The 21,300-nt window shown below is 39.9% G+C and overlaps 1 protein-coding gene across 1 annotated transcript in view; it reads right to left on the reverse strand.

Annotated features, from left to right (window-relative positions):
• Positions 1 to 21,300, reverse strand: part of MICAL3 (microtubule associated monooxygenase, calponin and LIM domain containing 3) — a 196,879-nt gene that overhangs the window by 11,477 nt on the left and 164,102 nt on the right. The window contains exons 34-39 of the mRNA XM_083365265.1: positions 19,050 to 20,853; positions 17,822 to 17,916; positions 14,262 to 14,312; positions 11,757 to 11,864; positions 10,971 to 11,064; positions 4,269 to 4,319 (exon numbers count right to left, since the gene is read on the reverse strand). Coding sequence (XP_083221391.1) covers positions 4,269 to 4,319; positions 10,971 to 11,064; positions 11,757 to 11,864; positions 14,262 to 14,312; positions 17,822 to 17,916; positions 19,050 to 20,853 — 2,203 coding nt within the window. The remainder of the gene's footprint in view (positions 1 to 4,268; positions 4,320 to 10,970; positions 11,065 to 11,756; positions 11,865 to 14,261; positions 14,313 to 17,821; positions 17,917 to 19,049; positions 20,854 to 21,300) is intronic.

The raw sequence follows: 21,300 nt of genomic DNA on the forward strand, positions 1-21,300 counted from the left end.
TGTTGCATCTTTAAGGACCCTTGCTTCATGTACTTTCTTATCTAATTAATTTCGGAAATTCAACTTCAATCAAACTCAATGTGGAGTTAGCAAGGTCCTCTCGTGAGATTTATCATGAATAAGCTAAAACTGGTGATAAATTATCTTAGAGCCTTCACATGCCCTCCCTTAAGATGTAAAAAGCTTTTCCCAACATAGCATTTTGCAGGTATATTGGGGCACAGCTCCTAGAATTCTTCACTTCTGACCAAGTTGTTCGGAGGAAGTCACATTCTGAGGGTTTCTTGTGGAAGGAAATACTAATCCCTTAAGATTTTCACAATAGTAACTGAAGGCTTCCTTCATTAGACATTAATTAAGGCTGTTAGGTTTATTGCAGATATTTTAATTGGCTATTTTAATTGGAAATTCCTGTTTCAGTTCCAAATCTATTTGCGAGCATTCTGGCAGCCCCATGACAAAGTAATTGCATCAACATCAGTCACACAACATGAGCTACAACTAGAAAGCCACAACTTTCCTTTTCTGCACTTAACACAGCACTGCATTTAAAGCAACGTTTCTCAAACTTGGCAAATTTAAGAGGTGTGCGCTTCAACTCCCAGAATATCCCAGCCAGCAGTTCAAACATCTTAAAGTTGCCAAGTCTGAGACAGCTGATATAAAGGGATACTGCCACTTAATTAAAGGAATACCCATTTTTTACTTTGAGTGGTTTAGATTTTGAAACCTCGCAAATAACTGAAAAGCAAATATGCCATGCTTTAAGAGAAATTTGGAAATTGGGACATTCTATTAGCATAAATTTCAATGAAAGAAACACATACAAATAATTTCAAAAGGAGGCAGGAAGTAATAAGTAGTAGTGTTGCATATAGTCCCAATGGGATATACAGATAGCCAAAGGACACAGGTTATGGAAAACAAATTTGACTATTTTTTTTTAATTAGAGCAATGTAACTGTTATATGAAAAATGACAGTGTTCCTTTAAATTATTTCAAGGACTATTTTTTAAAGCCATCAGTTAGCAAAAGTGAAAGGAAGACTGTTTTCCAGGGGGAATTAGGAAGAGGAAGCAGAAATAGTAGTAGAGTGGGAAGAACAACAGCCAGGAAGGAGAGCTAGGTATAATTTAGCATGAACCCTTTTACAGCTCCATCTATAGACACAAGGCTTTCTAGAAAGACTCTGAAAACTTGGCTCTTCCCTCGGAGCAAGATGTTGTGTCAGTGATGATTATGTATTAAGATAAGTGAGATGAATTTTTACTTTGGCACTGAAGGTGTTTATACTGTGCGTTTTTTAAAAACTGTTTGCTGGATTTTTATTATTTGCATCTCTTGGCTGCTTTTAATGTTAGTCACCCAGAATTGTTTAGCAAGCAGGCAGCCATATAAACTGAACATAAATAAATACATGACATGATTCTGTCCTGTATCCTATAAAACAAAATACTTTGGACTTGCATTGTGTCTCTATAAATTGTAGTGTTTGTGCCATGTGGTGCCACATATGTGAAGGTTCAAGCAATCTATGAGTGAAACATGTATGGGGTTTTTTGCAACCATTGAATCCCGAAATACATTTTTAATTTTTTTATAGAGTAAATGAAGCATAAATGATTACACTTTTTCCTTGAAGTGAGGCTTCAAGGGTGGCTAAGAAAAAGTTAACAGCCTTGGAAAAAGGATTGTTGAGACTTTTAGAGAAAGAATATTGAAACTGGAGTTGGATGTGTCTTCGTGACACTTAGTGGAATTCAAAGTAGCTCAAAGCAAAAACAAAAATATGAACTGCATTCCTAAAGTCATCAGCTCAAGAATAATATAATCATCTAAAACAGAGGTTCCCAACCTTTTGGGCACCAGGCACCGATTCTGTGGAGAGAGGTTTTTCCGGAGATTCCGTGGTTTTCTGTGCTGCCTGCATCCCACGGATGGGGCTTTGCTTGTTTATGTGGACCAGTTGAAAGCATGCCATGGCCCGGTACTGGTCCATGGATGGGGGGGGGGGGTTGGGGACCCCTGATCTAGAATGCTATTTCACAATGTGTGGACTTCAGTTCTCAGAATCCACCAGCCAATATCCACATATCGTAAAGTGCCTAAGGTTGAGAAACACTGTTCTAGAAAAATAAGCAATCTGCTATTAGTAGAGTCTTCTGGAACTCAAGAATTACACGTGCCCATCTATGGCTTAAAATGTTCTGTATTATTCAGGGATATCTTGGTATTAAAATTAATGCTTAAAAGCTGTATTTTGAAGCCCTAGCACAATATGATAATGAAATTAAGGAGAAACTTCCTAACAGCGAAGACAATTAACCAGTGAAACAGCTTGCCTTCAGAAGTTGTAGGTGCTTCATCACTGGAGTTTTTTTAAGAAAAGACTGGACAACCACCTGTCTGAAATGGTATAGGGTCTCCTGCTTGAGCAGGAGGTTGGACTAGAAGACCTCCAAGGTCCCTTCTAGCTGTATTCTGATTGATTGAAATTTCCTTATATAATTTCCTTATATAATGATGCAAGACATTTTCTGGCTATCCAAATTACTTTCTCACTTTCTTCTTACTTTATGGGAATTCTTGGCAGGTTTGAACTTTGTGGTTCATTCTTGACAACTCTGGCAACAGGACATAGTTGTCCCCTTTGGCCTCTTAAAAACAAAACCCTTGAATAATAGCATGGATTTATCATTTCAAGTCTGAATTAAAAGATTTGTAAATAGAAGTGATGGCCCATGACAACAGGAGTCCCATTTTTGATACAGCAGCAGCATCTTAAAATGCATTCCTACTGTTAACCCTAGTGGTCATCACTGATTCCTGACTTTCTGCTCATCCATCTTGTACTTCTTAAGTTTAAAATGTGCAGAATAGCAAATTATAATGTCCCCCTTTCAATGTAGTGTCTGCTGCATAAGGAAAGAGACAATGCAATATTATTGCATTAGAGACCTGAACTTCCTAAATAAGCTGTCATGCTATCAAACTGCTAGAAGAACAGAATTTATAATTATTTTGTTACTAAATAAACTTCCCAAAATTAAATTAGTCAATGTCCCCAATGCTTAGAGCTATGCAAATATCTAGGAATGGATCTCACAGTGCTGGATGAAAACAGAAAACCACAAATCCTAGAAGTAACAGTCCACTATAGCAGGGGTCTTCAAACTTGGCCCTTTTATGACTTGTGGACTTCAACTCCCAGAATTCTTCAGCCAGGCAGGCTGGCTGAGGAATTCTGGAAGTTGAAGTCCACAAGTCATAAAAGGGCCAAGTTTGGAGACCCCTGCACTATAGCAATATAGGATTAATCCTAGGACAAAAAGAAAAGATGTTTCTATTATGAATAAAGGACAAATTTCCTGACAGGTCATTTGAGCAGTGAGATTCTTCTTCAGGGAAGGACAGCTTGAGTTGATGTGAAAGCTAAGTCTGATTTCATTTTGACAGAAGTTGAACCAGGCCCATCTGAAAAACTGTTTTAATATACAAAGCAATCTGTGCATTTTCACATATTTTCTGCAATTTTGAGGTCTCTTCTATATGGTGTTACTATATGTGATGCAAGAGTAAGCAATCTGTGTCCATCATTTAATGCTGGACTACATCTTACATTATTGCCATTATTTTTGGCAATGATGGCCAAGGTTCTGAAGGAGGAAGTGAAAGCATAGCAACTGCTGACCAGGGAATCCTGGAACTTGAAATCCAAAAATCTTACAGTGGTTTAAGTTTGAGGAACACCCCTCTAATCTAGAGGATCACAAGGAGCTTTCTCTTTATCAATTTCCATCCCTCCCTTTTTTACTGCAACAAGCTGGATCGTTTGCTCATTTATTTATTTATTTATTAGATTTAAAGGCTGCTTGACTCTAAAACAACTTTAGGTGGCTTATACAGTAATTTGGAAGACTAGAAAACAATAATAAAAAGAAGAAACCATGTACTTTATCTCCAGACAAGACAAATTCCACATGCTACAAAAGTTAAGTACACCTGGCAGGTATAATTTGCTTTCTCGGTTGGGTGCTTTCCAGCCAACCCTGAGCTCTAAAGCAAAAGCTTACGAATGAAAGGGCTGCATTCTAGTGAATGAAGTCTTTCCTTTGAGCTGGAAAAGGGGTTGTGCCCTCGCCAATCCATTGGGTGGTTCCATCTCATTGCTTGTGAGTTTGGGTGGCGAGAGGTCAGTGCAGGGGAACTGGAGCAGGAGAGGGTGTCAGCAAGGTTAGTGCCAAAAGAGAGGGTCTGCCATACATACCACCCAGATGCAAGTCGATGAGGTCACTGTAATAAGACTCTCCCCAATAGTCTACAACAAGGAATTGGTGAAGAGAGAGAGTTATTGGTTCAAGTCCCGCCCTGCCGTCTGCCCTCCCCACTCCCTGCCAAGATATCACAAGCATTCTATTAGAGAAATTGCAAACATGAGAAGGCACAGAGAAAGACAGAGAGAGAGAGAGAGAGAGAGAGAGAGAGAGAGAGAGAGAGAGACAGAAACAACAATAAATCATGCATCTTTATAATCATCATATGCACATACATATATATGATATATACTAAAAAGGCAAGGAAAGGGAGTAACATTCCCTAAAAAAACAGGCAGGCGAGACAGGCAGGGATGGACTTCCAAGCAAAGAAAAGGAACAAGCTACCGTAAGTTTTGTAAAGTTTATTTCAGCATATGCACTTCCCTGTTTCTTATTAGGGCATTGAGGGGCGTTAAGGAAGGTTCCGCAAACATTTTCCAGTAGGGAAAAAAGTCAATGTATGTTATATGTATTCTCCGTTCAATAAAGTAGGAAGGGGAAACCATGTCCATAGGGGAGAGATCAAGAATGTCAAGACGGTAGGCATAGAAGTATGGCCGAAATTCCATCCTTGTGTACGTGTGTTGACACTACACTTATGTACAAAGGGGAAGTGCTTTGATCGTGCTGCTGTGGCCACTATCTTGACTTGTTGATACAGTCTGCTCCCATGGATGCCGCTGGACTGGACACTGTTGAGGGATGCAAGGATGACTTTGAAGGGAAATATCTGTAGCTCAGGTTTGAAATGAGGGGTCCTTGATATTCTCGGAACTTGCTTGTTTCGTCATTAGTCTAGCAGTGATGATATTACCTAGTTTGGGTAACGAAATGTCTGCAAGAAAACAACCAAGCTCAGAGAGCACCAAGGACCCCTCCAGGATGACTTTCTCACTTCATCCTTCATCCTTCAGTTGCTCAGCCATGTTGCCCACTTTTATCTAGGCAGCTAAAGAAGTGCTAGGTTTTCCTCTTGCAACTATTTTTTACTCATTTTTCAGAGGAGTGTTCACCAATAGGACTCAATAGAATCCAGGGGTTTGCTTATGAGATCCTAAGAAGCTCTGAGTTGTTAAATAACTTGTAACAACTTTCCTCAACAAAACATCACTTTGTATAAATAAAATAATAATTAACTTAGTCCACCTTAGGTCTCTTGATAGGTTCACAGAACTAAAAAGTGTGGGCCGATACTGTTTGAACTGAGTAACACAAAATCTCAAAATTCAGCGACATTAAGGAGCTGCCATGTCTCTTCTTGTAGAAAAGGAATATTCTTCCCCAAAATTATGTTCTATGAAAATCCAATGGAAAATTCTTCCAATAGAACATCCTTTAGATCCAAAATGTTGGTTTAAAAAATATTTGCAAAGTAATTATGTGAATATTTTTTATTTATTAAAAGCATCCCCCTCTATGGATTGTAAAAGAAGAAGACATAGAATATGAATTATTTAAAATTCAATTTCTAGTAAGAAATTGCCAATAACACACCCAAGATACCAAACTTTCCTTTGGTGGCTTTCTTAGACAGCACGCAGACAGAAGTTGGTGGCAACTGCCAAAGTTTGTGAGCACCATTAAAAAGCATTAAAATACTTATTACTTGATTATTGTTGGTTTGTCATTGGGAAAAAGTAGAAGTTTGATTTTTTTCCCCTTCCAGTGCCAAAATATCTCAGGCTACTTCTAAACTGTACAAACTATACTTCTCTTGATACATAACAGAATTTTTGCCTGATGCAGAGAACTCTATAATCTCCAGAAAAAATAGAGAGTGCAAATTTGTGCTTTAGGCAGAAGAGAGGTTTTCCTTTCTTTACATCTTCACAATAACAACTCTGTGAGATAAGCTGGACTGAGCGATGGGACTGGTTCAAAATCACCCATGAGTTTCTATGTCTGGGACTCTGTGGTCCAACATCTTAGCCACCAAACCATTTTGGCTCTTTATCAAATGTATACTAAACAGAAATATAACTAGAGGGTCTAGGTCAGGGGTAGGCCACCTTGGCTCTTTTATGACTCGTGGACTTCAACTCCCATGGCTGGCTCAGGAATTCTAGGAGTTGAAGTCCACGAGTCATAAAAGAGCCAAGGTTGCCTACCCCTGGTCTAGGTGTACCTCCAGAGTGAAACAACCCACTTCACAAGGATCTTATTTTTAACATACATCATCAGCCAATCATGGATGGCTGTTTTATAAAGTTTCTCTTCCCATCATGCAGTGTCAGAAGAGTATCATCTCTGGCCACATTGACAATTAGTTATTAAAGCAAAATGTAGCTCTTCAGTACAGATAGTCCTCGAGTTACGAGTGTAATGGAGCCTGCCCATTTCACTCATAACTCCAAAACTCATGGGAGTGAATCTTGCACCTTGAATGAGATCACTCCCTTGCTTGTTAAAATGCACACGGCTCATTAAGTGAACATGAGGTATCTCAGGGTGGGGAAGGCCAGGGAGGACCTAGTGATGGAATAGGCCCCAAGGCCTTCCAGAATCACTAAGATACCTCATGCTTCCCCCTCCTTTCCTGCCGTGCTAGACTCACCTGGAAAAGATCCGTCTCCTCTCTGCTGCGGTTTCTGCTGCCGCCCGGTTCTGAGGCCGGGGGAGGCTTCTGCGGCCCTCAGGTGGTCCGATCCGGGCACTGGAGGCCTTCTCCAGGCTGCTGCCGCCCAGATCTGAGGCTGTGGGATGCTTCCGCAGCCTTCCAGACGGCAACGGCGTGGAGAAGGGTTCCGGTGCCTGCATCAGGGCACCGGAGGGCCGCGGAAGCGTCCCCCAGCTTCGGTTCCATTCTCTGTTGCAGCGAACAGAGGCCTAAAGTACCATGAGATCATGCGAGATCAGTAGCGTGAGATCTCGCCCCACTGATCTCGCATGATCTTCCATTACTTTTGGCCTCCATTCTCTGCGAATGCACTGAAGGCCTGGAGCAGCCAAGAAAGTGAAAGATCTCGATCTTCACAGGGTAAGTATTGAAGGCCTGGTGCCTAGGGAGACCCGGGGAGGGGGAGGGAGGGAATAACCAGGCTGAATGTTGCAGAGCCACTGCAGTTGCTCGTAAGGGAAAACAACTGCTGTGGCACTGCAATATTCGTAATTTCGGGACTTGCTCATAAGCACTAGGGGGCACTTATCGTGTAACTTTGAACAAGCATTAAGTGAACACTCATAACTCAGGGATTACCTGTAATTTATTTCAAAAATTTTATACCCCTACATTCTGTGCAGTATACAAAAACAACAAAACAATATCGATAATACACTATAATCAAGTACAATAAAAGTCCAGGGTGACCCACTAGTATAATATAGGCACTAAAGGCCTACTTCAAATGAATGTAATGTTAGTAACTTCTTAAATGCCAAAAGCGATTGGAGTAGGTGTATCTGTGGAGACAGAATTTTGAAAGATTTGGGGGATACCACACAGAAGTCTTGCTTTTTAATCCATGGCCTCCTAGCTTCACATACAATAGTATTTTGGCCACTGTCTAAATGTCCTTAGAGACCAGGAAGACTCACTTAGGATTACTGCTTAATGCATCAAACTGACAAACTATATTAAAAAAAAGATGGGAAGATATAGGTGGGAAATAGTTGAGGATAAGTCACGACTGAGATTTCAGTGACATGAACATCTAGAAATCTTATGTTGCTCTTGATAGCAGAAGAGTTTGCTCCAAGTCTAAATTTCTCTGCAAAAATGTTTTTTTAATAATAGTATCAAACTATTTTAAATTCTTAACCCTGAGTTGAAAAGACAATTACCAATAATGGTGGGCTGGCCCAAAAGTGAAGCCTTGGGGAAGGCAGGTCTCTGGATATTTTCCTCACCCACCATCACATTTTATATACATAGTGAAACTGTGATGATCTGCCTACTTACTCACCACCACTGCATGTAATATGTGGGAGGTAATGATCTCTTGTTTACAAGATTGCTCAGTCTCTTATGACTCTATTTACCAGGATGTCATAGACAACCCAACCAAAAATAAAAGAAATAAGTAAAAAAAAAAGTTCACCTGCGTTGAGGGAAACCTACATATGAAAGGACAAATATGCAGGGCTTTTTTTTGTCATAGAACGCTCAGAACGGAGTTCCGGCACCTTTTTTGGATGGAGCCTTGTAGGGTAGGCAAGGGTTAGGGTTGTATGACATGTGTGAGTTCCGGCACCTTTTTCTTTTATAAAAAAAAGCACTGCAAATATGGATTAATGGATTACACCCTGTTGTTGACCCAGGAAAGTGGACTAACAAAGGCATGTATTATCTACAGACTAATGGAATGTTTATAAATGTATCTTCCTCCCTTAGGAAGAAGATATATATCTACCTTCTTTAGAAAAGCAGGGTTGGTAATGTCTCTAGAACTAGTAAAGAAATTACAATACAATGCAAGAGCTCAAGGGAGGTTCTCAGTCATCCAGGTCAAGGCTGTCCAAAGATGCTTTTTTTAAAAAAAGACAACTGGATTTTCTGATTTTTCATTAAGACATTTTGCTTTTCATCCAACAAGCTTCTTCAGTTCTAATTAACAGGTAAGGATTCCTTTAAAAAAAGCACCTTTGGGTCAATACAAGGGAAGAGAAAACCTTCTCCTAAAACACTCCTGCTGTCTATCAAACTGGAGAGTTCATCTCCAATGGTGGCCAAGCCTTGGGTCTATCTTTCTCCACTCCAATCTCGGGTCTGTGGAGTTCACTTCCCAACATAATGCAGGGATTGCTACACCCATTGTGTGTACAAAGGCTTTAAGCCCATATCTTTCCTAATGACCTATGAGAATGATCTGCCTTTTTAAGAAAACATTTATCCTTTCTCATGCGCTCATCATTTAATCTCAATACAAGCTTGTACACACTGTCTTATGTCTTGTATGTTTTAAAGTAACTGTTAGATTCTTAGCGACGCTGTATACCAACGGCTTATGTGACAGTTATCTACAATCAAATGTAAATGGATAAATAAGCTTTAAATAGAAGAATGTCAGAACCACTCTTCCACTGTTGTTCCCATCTTTTAAAAAGTGGGTGAACTGAGGGGTTTCTGGATACCAAATAACATAAAATAATTGTGCAGATTGCAAAAGGACCGCTGGGATTGGTAGCTTCTTTGGCCTCAGTATTTAGGGCTTGTCCTTAAATCAGAAGTTCCTAACCTGGGGACTGCCAAGGAACTACCTAGGATAGTAACAAGTCTATTTTGACAGACAAAGACTAACTCTATTGTATTCTTGTAAGAAAATTCAAGTGGGAAAAAACAACAGCCTTGGTAGGGCAGTGGGCTAATGCCTCCTTAAGTAACACCAGCTGCCTGCAATTAGTGCAGGTTCGCATCCCACCAGGCTCAAGGTTGACTCAGCCTTCCATCCTTCTGAGGTAGGTAAAATGAGGACCCAGATTGTTGGGGGCAATTAAGCTGACTTTGTAATAATGCCGCTTGGGGGTGTATAAAAGCCCTAATAAGCAGGCATATACATAGAATGAAGGCTACTGCTAAGCTTGTAAGCCGCCCTGAGTCTTCGGAGAAGGGCGGGATATAAATGGAATTTTAAAAAAAATGGTTTTCTAAGTTTTTAGAAGAAACTTTCACTACACTGATTTTCTTCTTCCGAAGCAACAGTTTCCTCACTGGAGAAGATCAGTTTTGCCTTATTCTAAGAAAAGGGGAAGCATCATTTATGTTTTCTCTTCTACCAAAAATATCCTCACTTAGAATTTACCCCCATCTCAAAGTCCAGGGAAACTTACTGCATGACACAATATCATTACGCTTTAATGACATCTGCTACAGATGATGTGATGACTAATCTTGCTCAAGAAGCTTTCGTTTTCTTAATCTGTTTGTTGCCTTCCAGATCTGTTCAAGCTGCAAGTCCCAGATAGCTTGACATAAAATCTAGAATGCTGGCATGACTTAAGCCCAACTCTTCTGAGGAACTACCAGATGAGGGAAGATTACAACTGACATTTTAAAAAGGGAAACGTGAGGTGTTTGTTGTGAACTTTTACTTCCTCCCCTCTTTCTCTATCTGTGTAAACTCCAGGAACCGCTCACTAAAACGAGTTACCAAGGGTGCAAAGTCATTCTATGACGAGAAGATGCAGAACATCATTTCGTGCATTGTAGGAATGTATGTTCCATATATCTTGGTGAGAAGACTGGGTTGATGAAAAATAAGTAAAGAGTATGTGCCATTGGTTTGGGCTGTTCTGTGATGGTCCCTTGCAAGGTCACTAATTTTAACTCACAGCATGATGAATTAAAACCATGACAGATTTCATTGTCTCCCTTTCACTTGCTGAAAACAGCTGAGTCTTACTATGGCAAGTTTTAGTTCCGAAACGAAGTGCAAGTACATCACAACTTTCTGGAAAACATTAAGAATTGGCCAAAAGCTGAAAAACAGAGGTTTGGGATGAAATCCCCTTTTATGGTGTTATCTTAACATGAACACAACTTTGCAGATAACAGAACTAGTGAATTTTTATTCATATATTGAAAGGATTGATGAATTTGCAACTTAGAAGGCAACCTGTTTTCTAGAGACAGCATAACCGTCATTACATATTTTTGCAGGAAAATTTGAGAAGGCTTTCTAAAAAGGACAGACACAATAAGGAATGCCAGAACGTACCTGCTTCACCCCTGAGGGCTTTTTCCACTGCAACTCCCCTCTCTTCCAGCTGTCTTTGCTTCTCTTCAACCTGCTCTAGTTGTCTTTGGATGATCTATGGAAGGAGAACAACGATCCTAATGACTATGCACTTTGCATATATGAGATTTTCCCCTTCTAGTATTGCAAAGAAAGACATACCCATTAGCAGTCCCATTTCTACACCCTACCAGTTGATTCTGTAGGAACATTACAACACAGTCAAGTGCATATCCATCACTCTAGTGACTGTTAGTGACACCTCTCCCTCCCTAGCTTTTACCACAACAACACATAGAGATGCCGCCACAGAACAATACTCACAGCTGGCAACAAAAACTTTTCTATATATTATGACTGATTAACAGGGCAATAATTTATTCTTTTTCTTCTTGGGCCTCAGATCCTGTAGACCAGGGGTCTCCAAACCTGGCCCTTTTATGATTTGTGGACTTCCAACTCCCAGAATTCCTCAGTCAGCGTGCCTGGCTGAGGAATTCTGGGAGTTGAAGTCCACAAGTCATAAAAGGGCCAAGTTTGAAGACTCCTGTTGTAGACTTTTACAGTAGCAACCCCAATATACTACACTGCCCAACATTAAAGCAAGCAGAGGGAGACAAAATTTCAAGTTGTACTTGAATGACTGCAATCTTCTTTTAGGGCTTCATAAACCTGAAGTATATTTTCTGATCCACCATGCGGAGAGATAAGCATGTTTCCTTTCTTACAAATTTATGAAAAGCATTTTCCAGAAAAGCACAGCTGTACCTGGGCCCTGTGTAACCTCTTCAGTTCTTCTTGCTTGGCTTGACGACGAGCAGCTTTTTGTACTCGCCTGGTCAGCTTGGCATTGAGTTCCTCCTCCGTGTAGGCTTTCTGCAGTAACAAGAAATAAAACGTAGTTTAATCCCTTGCTGAAAGTTGTCCCTAGTTTCTGGGATTGAAGCGTCCTACTTTTCTAGCGCACTGTGCCACTTGCTGTGCTTTCAGTTCAGCAAGCAAGTTGTCCTTCCAGGTGTGTGTGTGCGCGTGTGTGCTAATGGTGCAGCAGATAAGCTTTGGTGGGGTTCTAAGAGGGGAAGGAAGAGGCTTGAACCAGATGCAAAGCAGTGATTTTTACAGACAGCTTCAAGTTATGACTATCTTCTTAATGGTCCTTATGGTTTGTCACATACCTGGGAGATGCTCTTGATTTCATTCATGTTCTTACCGTATATAAAATCCTATGTATTATTTCTTATAGATCTGTTGAGCAAACATGTAAAGAACTGATCTAAATGTCCATGGAGATTCTTAGTCATCCAGCTCATGGTTGTCCCAGAGGTGCTTTTTTCACCGGACTTTCTTGTTTTTCTTTGCTTCTCCTCCAGAACTGAAGAAGTTTTTTGGATGAGAAGCAAAACATCTTCAAAGAAAAACAAGAAAGTCCAGTTGCCTCGTGAAAAAAGCACCTTGGGGACAACTGAGCTAAATATATCTGAGCAAAGTATGGTACATGATCAAGGGCCTTTTTGATGCTGTTGCTAAGACTTTAGTCTGCAACGCAATTCACATTTCAAAAACCCTTCAAATGACCCAACTTGCACAATCATCATAGGGAGAGGAGATGTAATCAGCAGCAGCCATTATGTATTTTGTGATTCACTTGGAAACTATACCACAGGAAAAGGACTGAATTCTCCCTAATATATATTTAAAACAAATCAACTTCCAACGTATCTTCAACCAAAGTACTTGGGAGAAGGGTAAGCTAGAAAATGGGGTCCTTGGTGGTCTCTGATCTTGGTTGTTTTCTTGCAGATGTTTCACTACCCAAACTAGGTAACATCAGGGAGCACCAAGGACCTCTCAGTTCAACCCTAAGCTGTAAATATTCTCCTTTATTAGAAAAATTTGGCCTATCAGGTCAATATTTCAGGGAAAATTTCATGTCAATGAAAATATAACGGGATCACATTAATGATAGTCTTAAAAGATACATTAGCAGTAGCTGCATTACACTTTAGCTATATATTTTTGATATAAATTGTCCTATAATGCTATGATTCATTTAATTTTTTAAAATATGTACTAATCCATGTCATCTAAGTGATTAATGCACATGGTTACTTTCAAGGTAGTTATGTGACTTGTATAATTTCTTTTGGAGTTAAAAATTCCTATGTGTCTAATAAAAATATATCCATGTAATATGCTTTATAACCATCCGTTGCATCTCCTTTTATATTAAGAGAGCAGAACTTCATTTATATAAGCAGCTAAAGACTGTTTTCATGTTTCCCACATTTTCACCTCGTTTTAAAAAATCACTTGAGACAGATCATTGTAGCTGAATCCCTCAACAGGTAAGATGAAGGAAGAGAAGGCATACCATTAAAGTCACCACCAGAGTTCATTAGAGCTAAAAAGATGTCATACAAGAAATCTCTTCAGTGTCCCTTTAAGTTACTCTTCTCCAATTAGGATCAGAGAAGATCAGAATTTGGGGAGCTCCAATTACAATACATTTGGAGCTTGATAAAAGCTGCTTTAAGCCTTCTTCTACTACATTAGTCTGATAATCAGTTCCAATAGTTAAAGTAATACCTTGCAGAGAATGTATAGCTCATGTAATTTGCATAAGGTAAACATTTCATTTTTTCATTATTCATTATTTCATTTTTTTCCTTCACGACTCAAACCTACAACCATAATTGCTTCTTATAGGCCAAGATCTATGCTTCTTAAAAGTCTTTCTTACCCACAGAAGGATACAGTGGATGCTCATCAATCAAGACTCAACATGACACAGTGATTGGGCTGCAAGATTAAGATCATGAAGTTCCAAAGACAAATCCCTGGTTGACTCTGAACCCATTCTTTTTTTCTCTGTTTAACCTACCTCTGAAGAGTTGTTGTGAGAATAAAATGGAGGTAGAATCTATAATATGTAGTAGTATTTCTATCAAACTCTCTTTTAGTACAGTGCAAATATCTAACCCACCAAGGTAAGCACTTTGTAGAGTGCCTCAAAAAACTGTGATTAAGATCAACAGATTTTCCAGCTGGATCTTCAGTGAAGATATTAGATACATTTCAAATGGACTTGATGGTTTGGGACTTGAAGATGATCTGTTGTGTTGATTTGTTAACTGCTGCATACATGCACAATCTTTGGTTGTATTAGTATAAATGAAGGCAGGGAAAAGCAAAAGAGATATAGGCTATGGAGCTGGCAGGTTAATAACAGGAATGCATGCAACAATGGCCAGTCAATGAGAATGGAAACTCTACCTTTGATGCATAGGATCTCTTGAATGCCAAGGCGTGTGGTATGTAAATCAACTTTAAAAAACGGGGAGGGAGGGGAAGGAATAGCAAAGGCAAAAATAAAAGAAATACATAAAATGGAGCAAGATCAGTTCAACATTGCAACACTCAATACAGAAAGACAATAATAAACAAACAAAAAAGCTGCTTGAAATGTTACATGAAACTACAGAATACAAATACTTCAGAATCTGGAAATATGCAACGGAAGCATACAGCTTTACAAAAAATAAAGTAAAATAAAATAAAATAATCTTGGGGTCCCCAACCTCAGAGCAATCTCTTCCTTAAGCCCCAGTCAGTATTAGATTTTAAGGGCTTGGGATATTAATTTTTGGATTTAACACTTTATTTGGGTAAGTACACTAAAACACTGACAGCACAGCACAAAACACAAAATGATGTCTTATTCTGAATGCGTGCCTTTCAATACTTTTAGCTGCACATTCGCTTTTTCTGAAACAAACACAAACACGTGAACAGGGAAGTGAGAAAGGTTGGGTAAGTTTTAGATAAAATTCCTGCATTTAGAAAAAAAGGCAACTTATCTGCACCTACATGACTTAAATGTTTTACGACAGCAGCACATACAGTCTGACGAAAACTGATTCAGGAATACATGCCACAGAAAGTGATATATTTATTTAGCAGATGCTTTCAACATTATACATCAGATCCCATCTCTCCTCAAATGCTAGTCACTAATGTTATTTTAGTCACCACAAAACAAACAGCTGGGCCTTGGTCTAGACCAGGGGTAGGCAACCTCGGCTCTTTTATGACTCATGGACATCAACTCCCAGAATTCCTGAGTCAGCATAGTTGCCTACCCCTGGTCTAGAAGCCATGCATGAGTAACATTTTCTGCCTGGAAAATCATACTGACTGCTTTGTTTTCCTGGCATAACAATGTTCTCTAGAAAACTTGAGAGCTGCAATAAAAAGTTAGCCTGCACTAATTTACAATTAACAATACAATTTAGAATTCACCAGTGGAACAGCTTGCCTTCAGAAATCGTGGGCAGTCGATCACTGGAGTTTTTAAAGAAGAGACTGGACAGCCACTGAGATAGTATAGGTTCTCCTGCTTGAGTGTGTGTGTGTGGGGGGGGGCTGGACTAGAAGACCTCCAAGGTCCCTTCCAGCTGTGTTGTACTGTTTGTACTGTTCTGTACCTTGTTTAGAGATATCATTCTCTGTATTCTCATGTAGCATTCTTAAGAACTGGGTTTTAATTTCTGTACTGTTCTATACTGTTCTATGATCATATCTAGTATGTTTCCTTTCTAGCAATATCTCTGTAGTCATTTGACACTACAGAATATCTTCCTGTTAATCCTGTGACTTCATCACTTAGAAAAACAATTATTTCTGCAGTTAGGGTCTCCCACTAAGACAAGGGTGGACAATTATGGCCCCTTTACCCATGGCTGACACGAATTCTGGGAGTTGAAAACCACAGATCGAAAAGGGGCCATAGTTGCCCACCCCTGCACTAAGATATAAACACACTCAATCTGCCTTAGACCAAAGCTCTGTGTAAGATTTATGTAACCTTCTTGTTCTTCCTTTCCAATCTTTCGAGTTTCCTTCCAAATCCCACACCCCATGACTCAAGAACAATCATGTAAAACTGTGTTATCTGCTCATCTATTTATTTCACATAGTTAAAGTCAAAATATCCCATGCCACCTTGCCACTATTATGAAAAAATGCTATCTAAGGAGAGGGGTACAGCAAAAGCTCTTCAACAATTATGTTTAAAGTAGGAGTTAAACCATCTGTTGTTATTTTCAGCCTGATCCTTTAACTACTCTAGGAAATGCCCCTAAATGTACTCTTATTAAAACACTGAGAGTGGATTAGCTAATCTATGGAAAATTTAACTCTTATTCCTAACAGAGTAAGATTTCCTAACTCCCACTTTCAATTTAAATCTTAATACTGTAATTCCTAGCTTCATTGCTCTTTAGGGATTACAACATCTGGAATATCTCTATGTTATGCAAAATAGCAAGCCAAAACAAAATATTCACTTTGTTTTTCAAAGGGGGAACTTGTTCTCTCAGATACACTTAGGCCCAACCTGCCTCAACTAGCAAGGTTTAGGTTTAAAGATGAATGATTACATTGGAACTCATAGGAAGCTACAATCTTTATCCCTTTCCAGTATCACAAGTACATCCTTTTTTTTAAAATTCCCACATGTAATGTAAAACCTGCCATGGAAAGCTAGAAGGGAAACATAAAAGTGGTAGATTTAAAAAAAATCAAATAAAAAGAGCAATTCAAAAAGAATGGTTACAGAGAAGTTAATCCAGGAGAAAAATTCAGGCACTGAACATGAAAAAAGTTGAACTTACTTTGAATCAACGGCTTTATCTTCACTATTCTCCACCCCACCAGAATTGCCTTAAGCTATCCTGGATAAAAGCAAGTCTGGTAGCGAACTCAGTCACAAGTAGGCTTGAGTAGCAAAAAGAACTACATGCAAATAGTTCAGCTTGCAAATAAAACCAATCTGCTATTTTCACCAAGAACTTTGTAGGATAATAATCTTGCACAATTGCCAAAATGGGTGGTTACTGCTTTCTCAATTCAAAGTTGACTATTAGTGATTATAGGAATATTTCCGCTAAGTTTTACTGAGCAACAATATAGATATAATTGCCATTGTCAAAGTTTGTTTAAAAAATGAAAGTGTATATATGATTATTTTTTTAAAAAAACTGGCCAATTCCTATGGTTATTGCATAATTTAGAAAAAAAATATTCTTTGTACATATTGCCCCTTTGGCAATGTAACTAAACATCTTTTCCACTCCTATTAAAATAACTTTTGGAGTAGCTAGCTGCCTAAACTCACGTAGAATTCAGGACCACACAAGATGCTGAGATTACATGTAGTCCTGGACTTACAACCATTTGTTTAGTGACTGTTTGAATTTACAACAGCACTGAAAACAGTAACTGACAACTAGTTCTGGCAGTTACAAACATTGCAGCGTCTCCACAGTCACATGATCAGAATTTGGCCAATTGGCAACTGGCATATATTTATTACAGTTGCAGCTTCTCGGGGGTCATGTGATCACCATTTGTGACTTTCCGAGCTGGCTTCCAACAAGTGAAATAAGTGGGGGAAGTTGTGTTCACTTAATGATCTCATGATTTGCTTAGCGATTTCTGTGATTTGCTTAACAGTTGTGCCAATAAAGATTGTAAAATCGGGTGTGACTCACTTAACAACTGCCTTGCTTAGTAATAGACATTCTAGTTCCAATTGTGGCTGTAATCTGAGGACTGCTTCCTCAACGTAGTTTCAAACAGACTTATGAATCTTTTGAACAGAAATGAACCTTTTATATATAACATATGAAGCTTGGTCTAATTAATTTTTCTCATTCTTATTGGATCCAGAGATCCAAAATCACAGGGAAATATTCAAATGACCCCATATCAATCTTTGTGAAGTTTCTGTGACTCATCTTGGCTTCAAATGATCATGACAGTTATCAGCCTACCTCTCGTTTAGATCTCTGTGAGGAACGTTCTAAGACATCTTCATTGGAGAGATCAGAATCCTCCGAGAAGCTTAAGTGTTGGCGCAGTTGCAAATCTGAGACAATAAGGAAATGTGTCAAATGGCAAAACTTAAGGAGTAAAACTGATAATGAACTAAATGATCAGACACATAATTATTGTTGAAAAGGGACCATATCATCCCTTCCTGCAACGGTGATTCAACTCAGCCTTTACTAACCACATCTCAGGTCCCAGTCAATGGAGGCTGCTCTAGAAGCAAGGATACCCTCTTTCCCCAACACAACAACCAAACTTTTTTTGCCTTGCTATAACTCCCAGAATCTCCCCGGGCAGTGTAGATGAAGCTGGAGATAAATGATCTGCAGTCAACTATTTCTAAAAAATCTGAGGTACTGCCTATCCCCTGTAACTTCTGCTCATACCACACAGTCTGAGAAAGTCAGCACATTCTAGATGCTAGTGATTAAACAATGCTGCCTAATGGGTTCCAGGAAGTTGGGTTTCTCAACACCATTCCCCTCCCCCCCCCGATGCATATTCATTCCCCCCTCAATCAGGCCCTAAACTGACTCATTCTCCAGGTCTTGGGTTAGAATGAGTGGTGGATCCCTTCTGTGATTTTTTTTTAAGCGATGGTTGCTTTTTTCTGGACCAGAGTTGGGTGTCTTACAGATGGGGATACCTATAAATGTCATAAATAAATAAATGCATAGATACGAGAAGACAAGAGGACGAGACAAGGATTAGGCAGACAATCTTCAACTTTCCCTCAGTTCACTGGTGACACTAGGTCAGGGGTAGGCAACCTCGGCTCTTTTATGACTCATGGACTTCAACTCCCAGAATTCCTGAGCCAGCTATGCTGGCTCAGGAATTCTGGGAGTTGAAGTCCATGAGTCATAAAAGAGCCGAGGTTGCCTACCCCTGCACTAGGTGAATCACTATCCTTCAGTCTAATGTAGCTAACATCTGGCAGAAAGTATCTCTCCAATATCTGGCAGAAAAGCTAAAGATACCTAATGCCTTTAAAAAAAGACCGCATGTTCTCATTCTGTCCTCTCACACTTAAGTCTTCCTTTTCAGTTACCATTGAAAGGGTTTCAGTAAACTGACCTGCTGGAACAAATCTTAGGATGTGTACACATATCTGGAAGAGTTTCCAGGTATGGTTGAAATCATTATCGAATATAAGCACTGATATTATACCTGCTGCTCTAATCAATGGAGATGCTTTATGCTTCCCAGAATCCACTGTGGTCCCACTGGAAGGTGTGCTAGGGCAAGATTTGTCATCTGCCTTTTTCTTCTTGTCTTTCTTGTAACCGGAGAAAACAGACTTCCAAAGGGATTTGGGCTTTGTGGATTCCTCAGCTGCGCTGCTGGATTTGTCAGATTGCTTATTTTCATTCTTTGATTTTTTCTCCTTTTTGTTCTTCCGGGGAGAGAAGAGAGAAGTCCTTTTTTTATTCTTCCCGCCGGAACCTTCTGATGATGTGATAGACCCATCGTGACCACTCATGTCCGTTAATGGTGGAAAGAACCTCTCACTGCTAGCTTCGTGCTTCAGAGTAGGGCCTTCACTGGTTTTGCCAGTCAGATGCTTTGGGGTGTCTAAAGTAAGTTCTTTGGTCTTTGTGGGTACTGTAGATGCTTTGCGTGATTTTGCGGCAACAGCACCGCTGGTCATCTCCAGATCTTTCATCCTGCTGAGCTGCTTAGCCATGGCGTCCCGTAAGGCCTGGCTTTTGATAGACTTCTCCCTGGCCCTCATTCTTTCCTCAGCTAACTCCTTAGCTTCTGCAGAGACCTGAGGAAGGCCTCTCTTCCCTCCTTCAGTTGATGACGGCCTATCATTTTCCTTAACCAAATGCAGTTGAAGAGGCTTCTCAGGCCTTGGCTTGCTAGGCGGAGTGTAGTATTTTTCATTAAGGCTTGTATCCTCTGTTCTGTCATCGTAAGTGTCCTCTACATCATCAGCAAATGGTATCTCATCCACACTCTCAACAAATGACTTCCTCACCTCCTCTCTGGGTGGTTGAGATGAACTTCTGGTGGGTCGGATCCTTTCATTTACTGGTATCATCTGAGGGGTTTGTATGGGCTCTGCTTCATTCTGCCACATTGCCTGGTGCCGTTTTCTTCGCAGGGTTGCTGGTTCTTCGTTTTGAGGTGGTGGCGGAGGAGGGCTAGATGGAGGAGTGAGCATGGTGGAATCCGATGTGTTAAAACTTTGGCTGGCCAGCGTCCTCATGTTGGATGAACTACCCTGAAGTCCCAATCCAGAACTGCTGGAGAGATCTCTTTTCACATCCCTTGAGTTTTTCAGCTCTTTCTCTGATTGGGAGGTTGGTGTCAGCAAAGAAAATGGTTCCTTATCCAACTTTGGTATGATTGCCTTTGGTGGCTTTACCTTGTCTTCTGACCCCACATCAGAATTATATAATTTAAGAGGAACAGATTCAAGGGGTGAGTAAGTAAAGTTTGGATCTGAACCCCTGCTTCTGTTGACAGGGGTGAGACCTAAACTCCTTCGGATTTCAGCACTCTTCATCCAGAATTCCTCCACCAGGTTATTCCTTTTCAAAGTCTCTTCTGTGGTGGTGGGACTTCCAGGTTTTTCCATCTGCTCATCTTTACTTTTGAGAGCAAGTTTGGCCAAAGGAGTAGAAGTAAAAGCTGGGATTGGCTGAAAGCACACTGGTGGCTCTGCTGGAGGTGTAATGGAGGCTTCAGTGGTGGGTAAAGGCTGTGAACAAATAGGCAAGGGGGCAAGAGGTGGAGAAACTGGTTCTATGGGTACTGTTGACGGTGATTTTACAGGTGATATTGGTGTGATGGCTTCAGGCAGTGCAACTGGCTGTGACCGTATTGGTGAAATTGATGCTGGTGGATTTTGCGCTTTTTGATCCTCAAGGATCTTGCCTTCTTTTTCTTTTTCCGGGAGGAAAGGCTCAGAGAAAAAATGGATATCTGAAGACTTTTCTCTGTATGATACTGGTATAAGAGATTCCTATAAACATGATAAAATCAGAGCATAGTTAGTGGCCTAAAGCATCTTTCACTAAGTTCTAGAACAGGGAACTCCAAACGTGGCAAATTTAAGACTTGTGGGCTTAAATTCTAAGAATTCCTGGCTGGCTAAGGAATTCTGGGTGTTGAAGTCCATAAGTTATAAAGTTGCCACATTTGGAGACCCCTGTTCTAGAATAATGCCTTCCTATTCCTACTTTCTGATAATATTTCCTCATCAATACATCTACAGGACAGTGCCTACAGTTTTGTCGCAGAACACCATTATATTATTACTGGATTCTGGGGAGATATTCCGGGTTGCACCAAGACTACTTCTTGCTATACTTGAAGTCAACACTATTATTCAAAATTTCCCTGATTAGTGTACATCACTCAGAAGATAAATAGCAGTTGGTCAAGCTATTTTTCAGCTATTCCGTTACTG

Source organism: Vipera ursinii (assembly GCF_947247035.1).
Source record: "Vipera ursinii genome assembly, chromosome: 6".
Lineage (NCBI taxonomy): Eukaryota > Metazoa > Chordata > Lepidosauria > Squamata > Viperidae > Vipera > Vipera ursinii.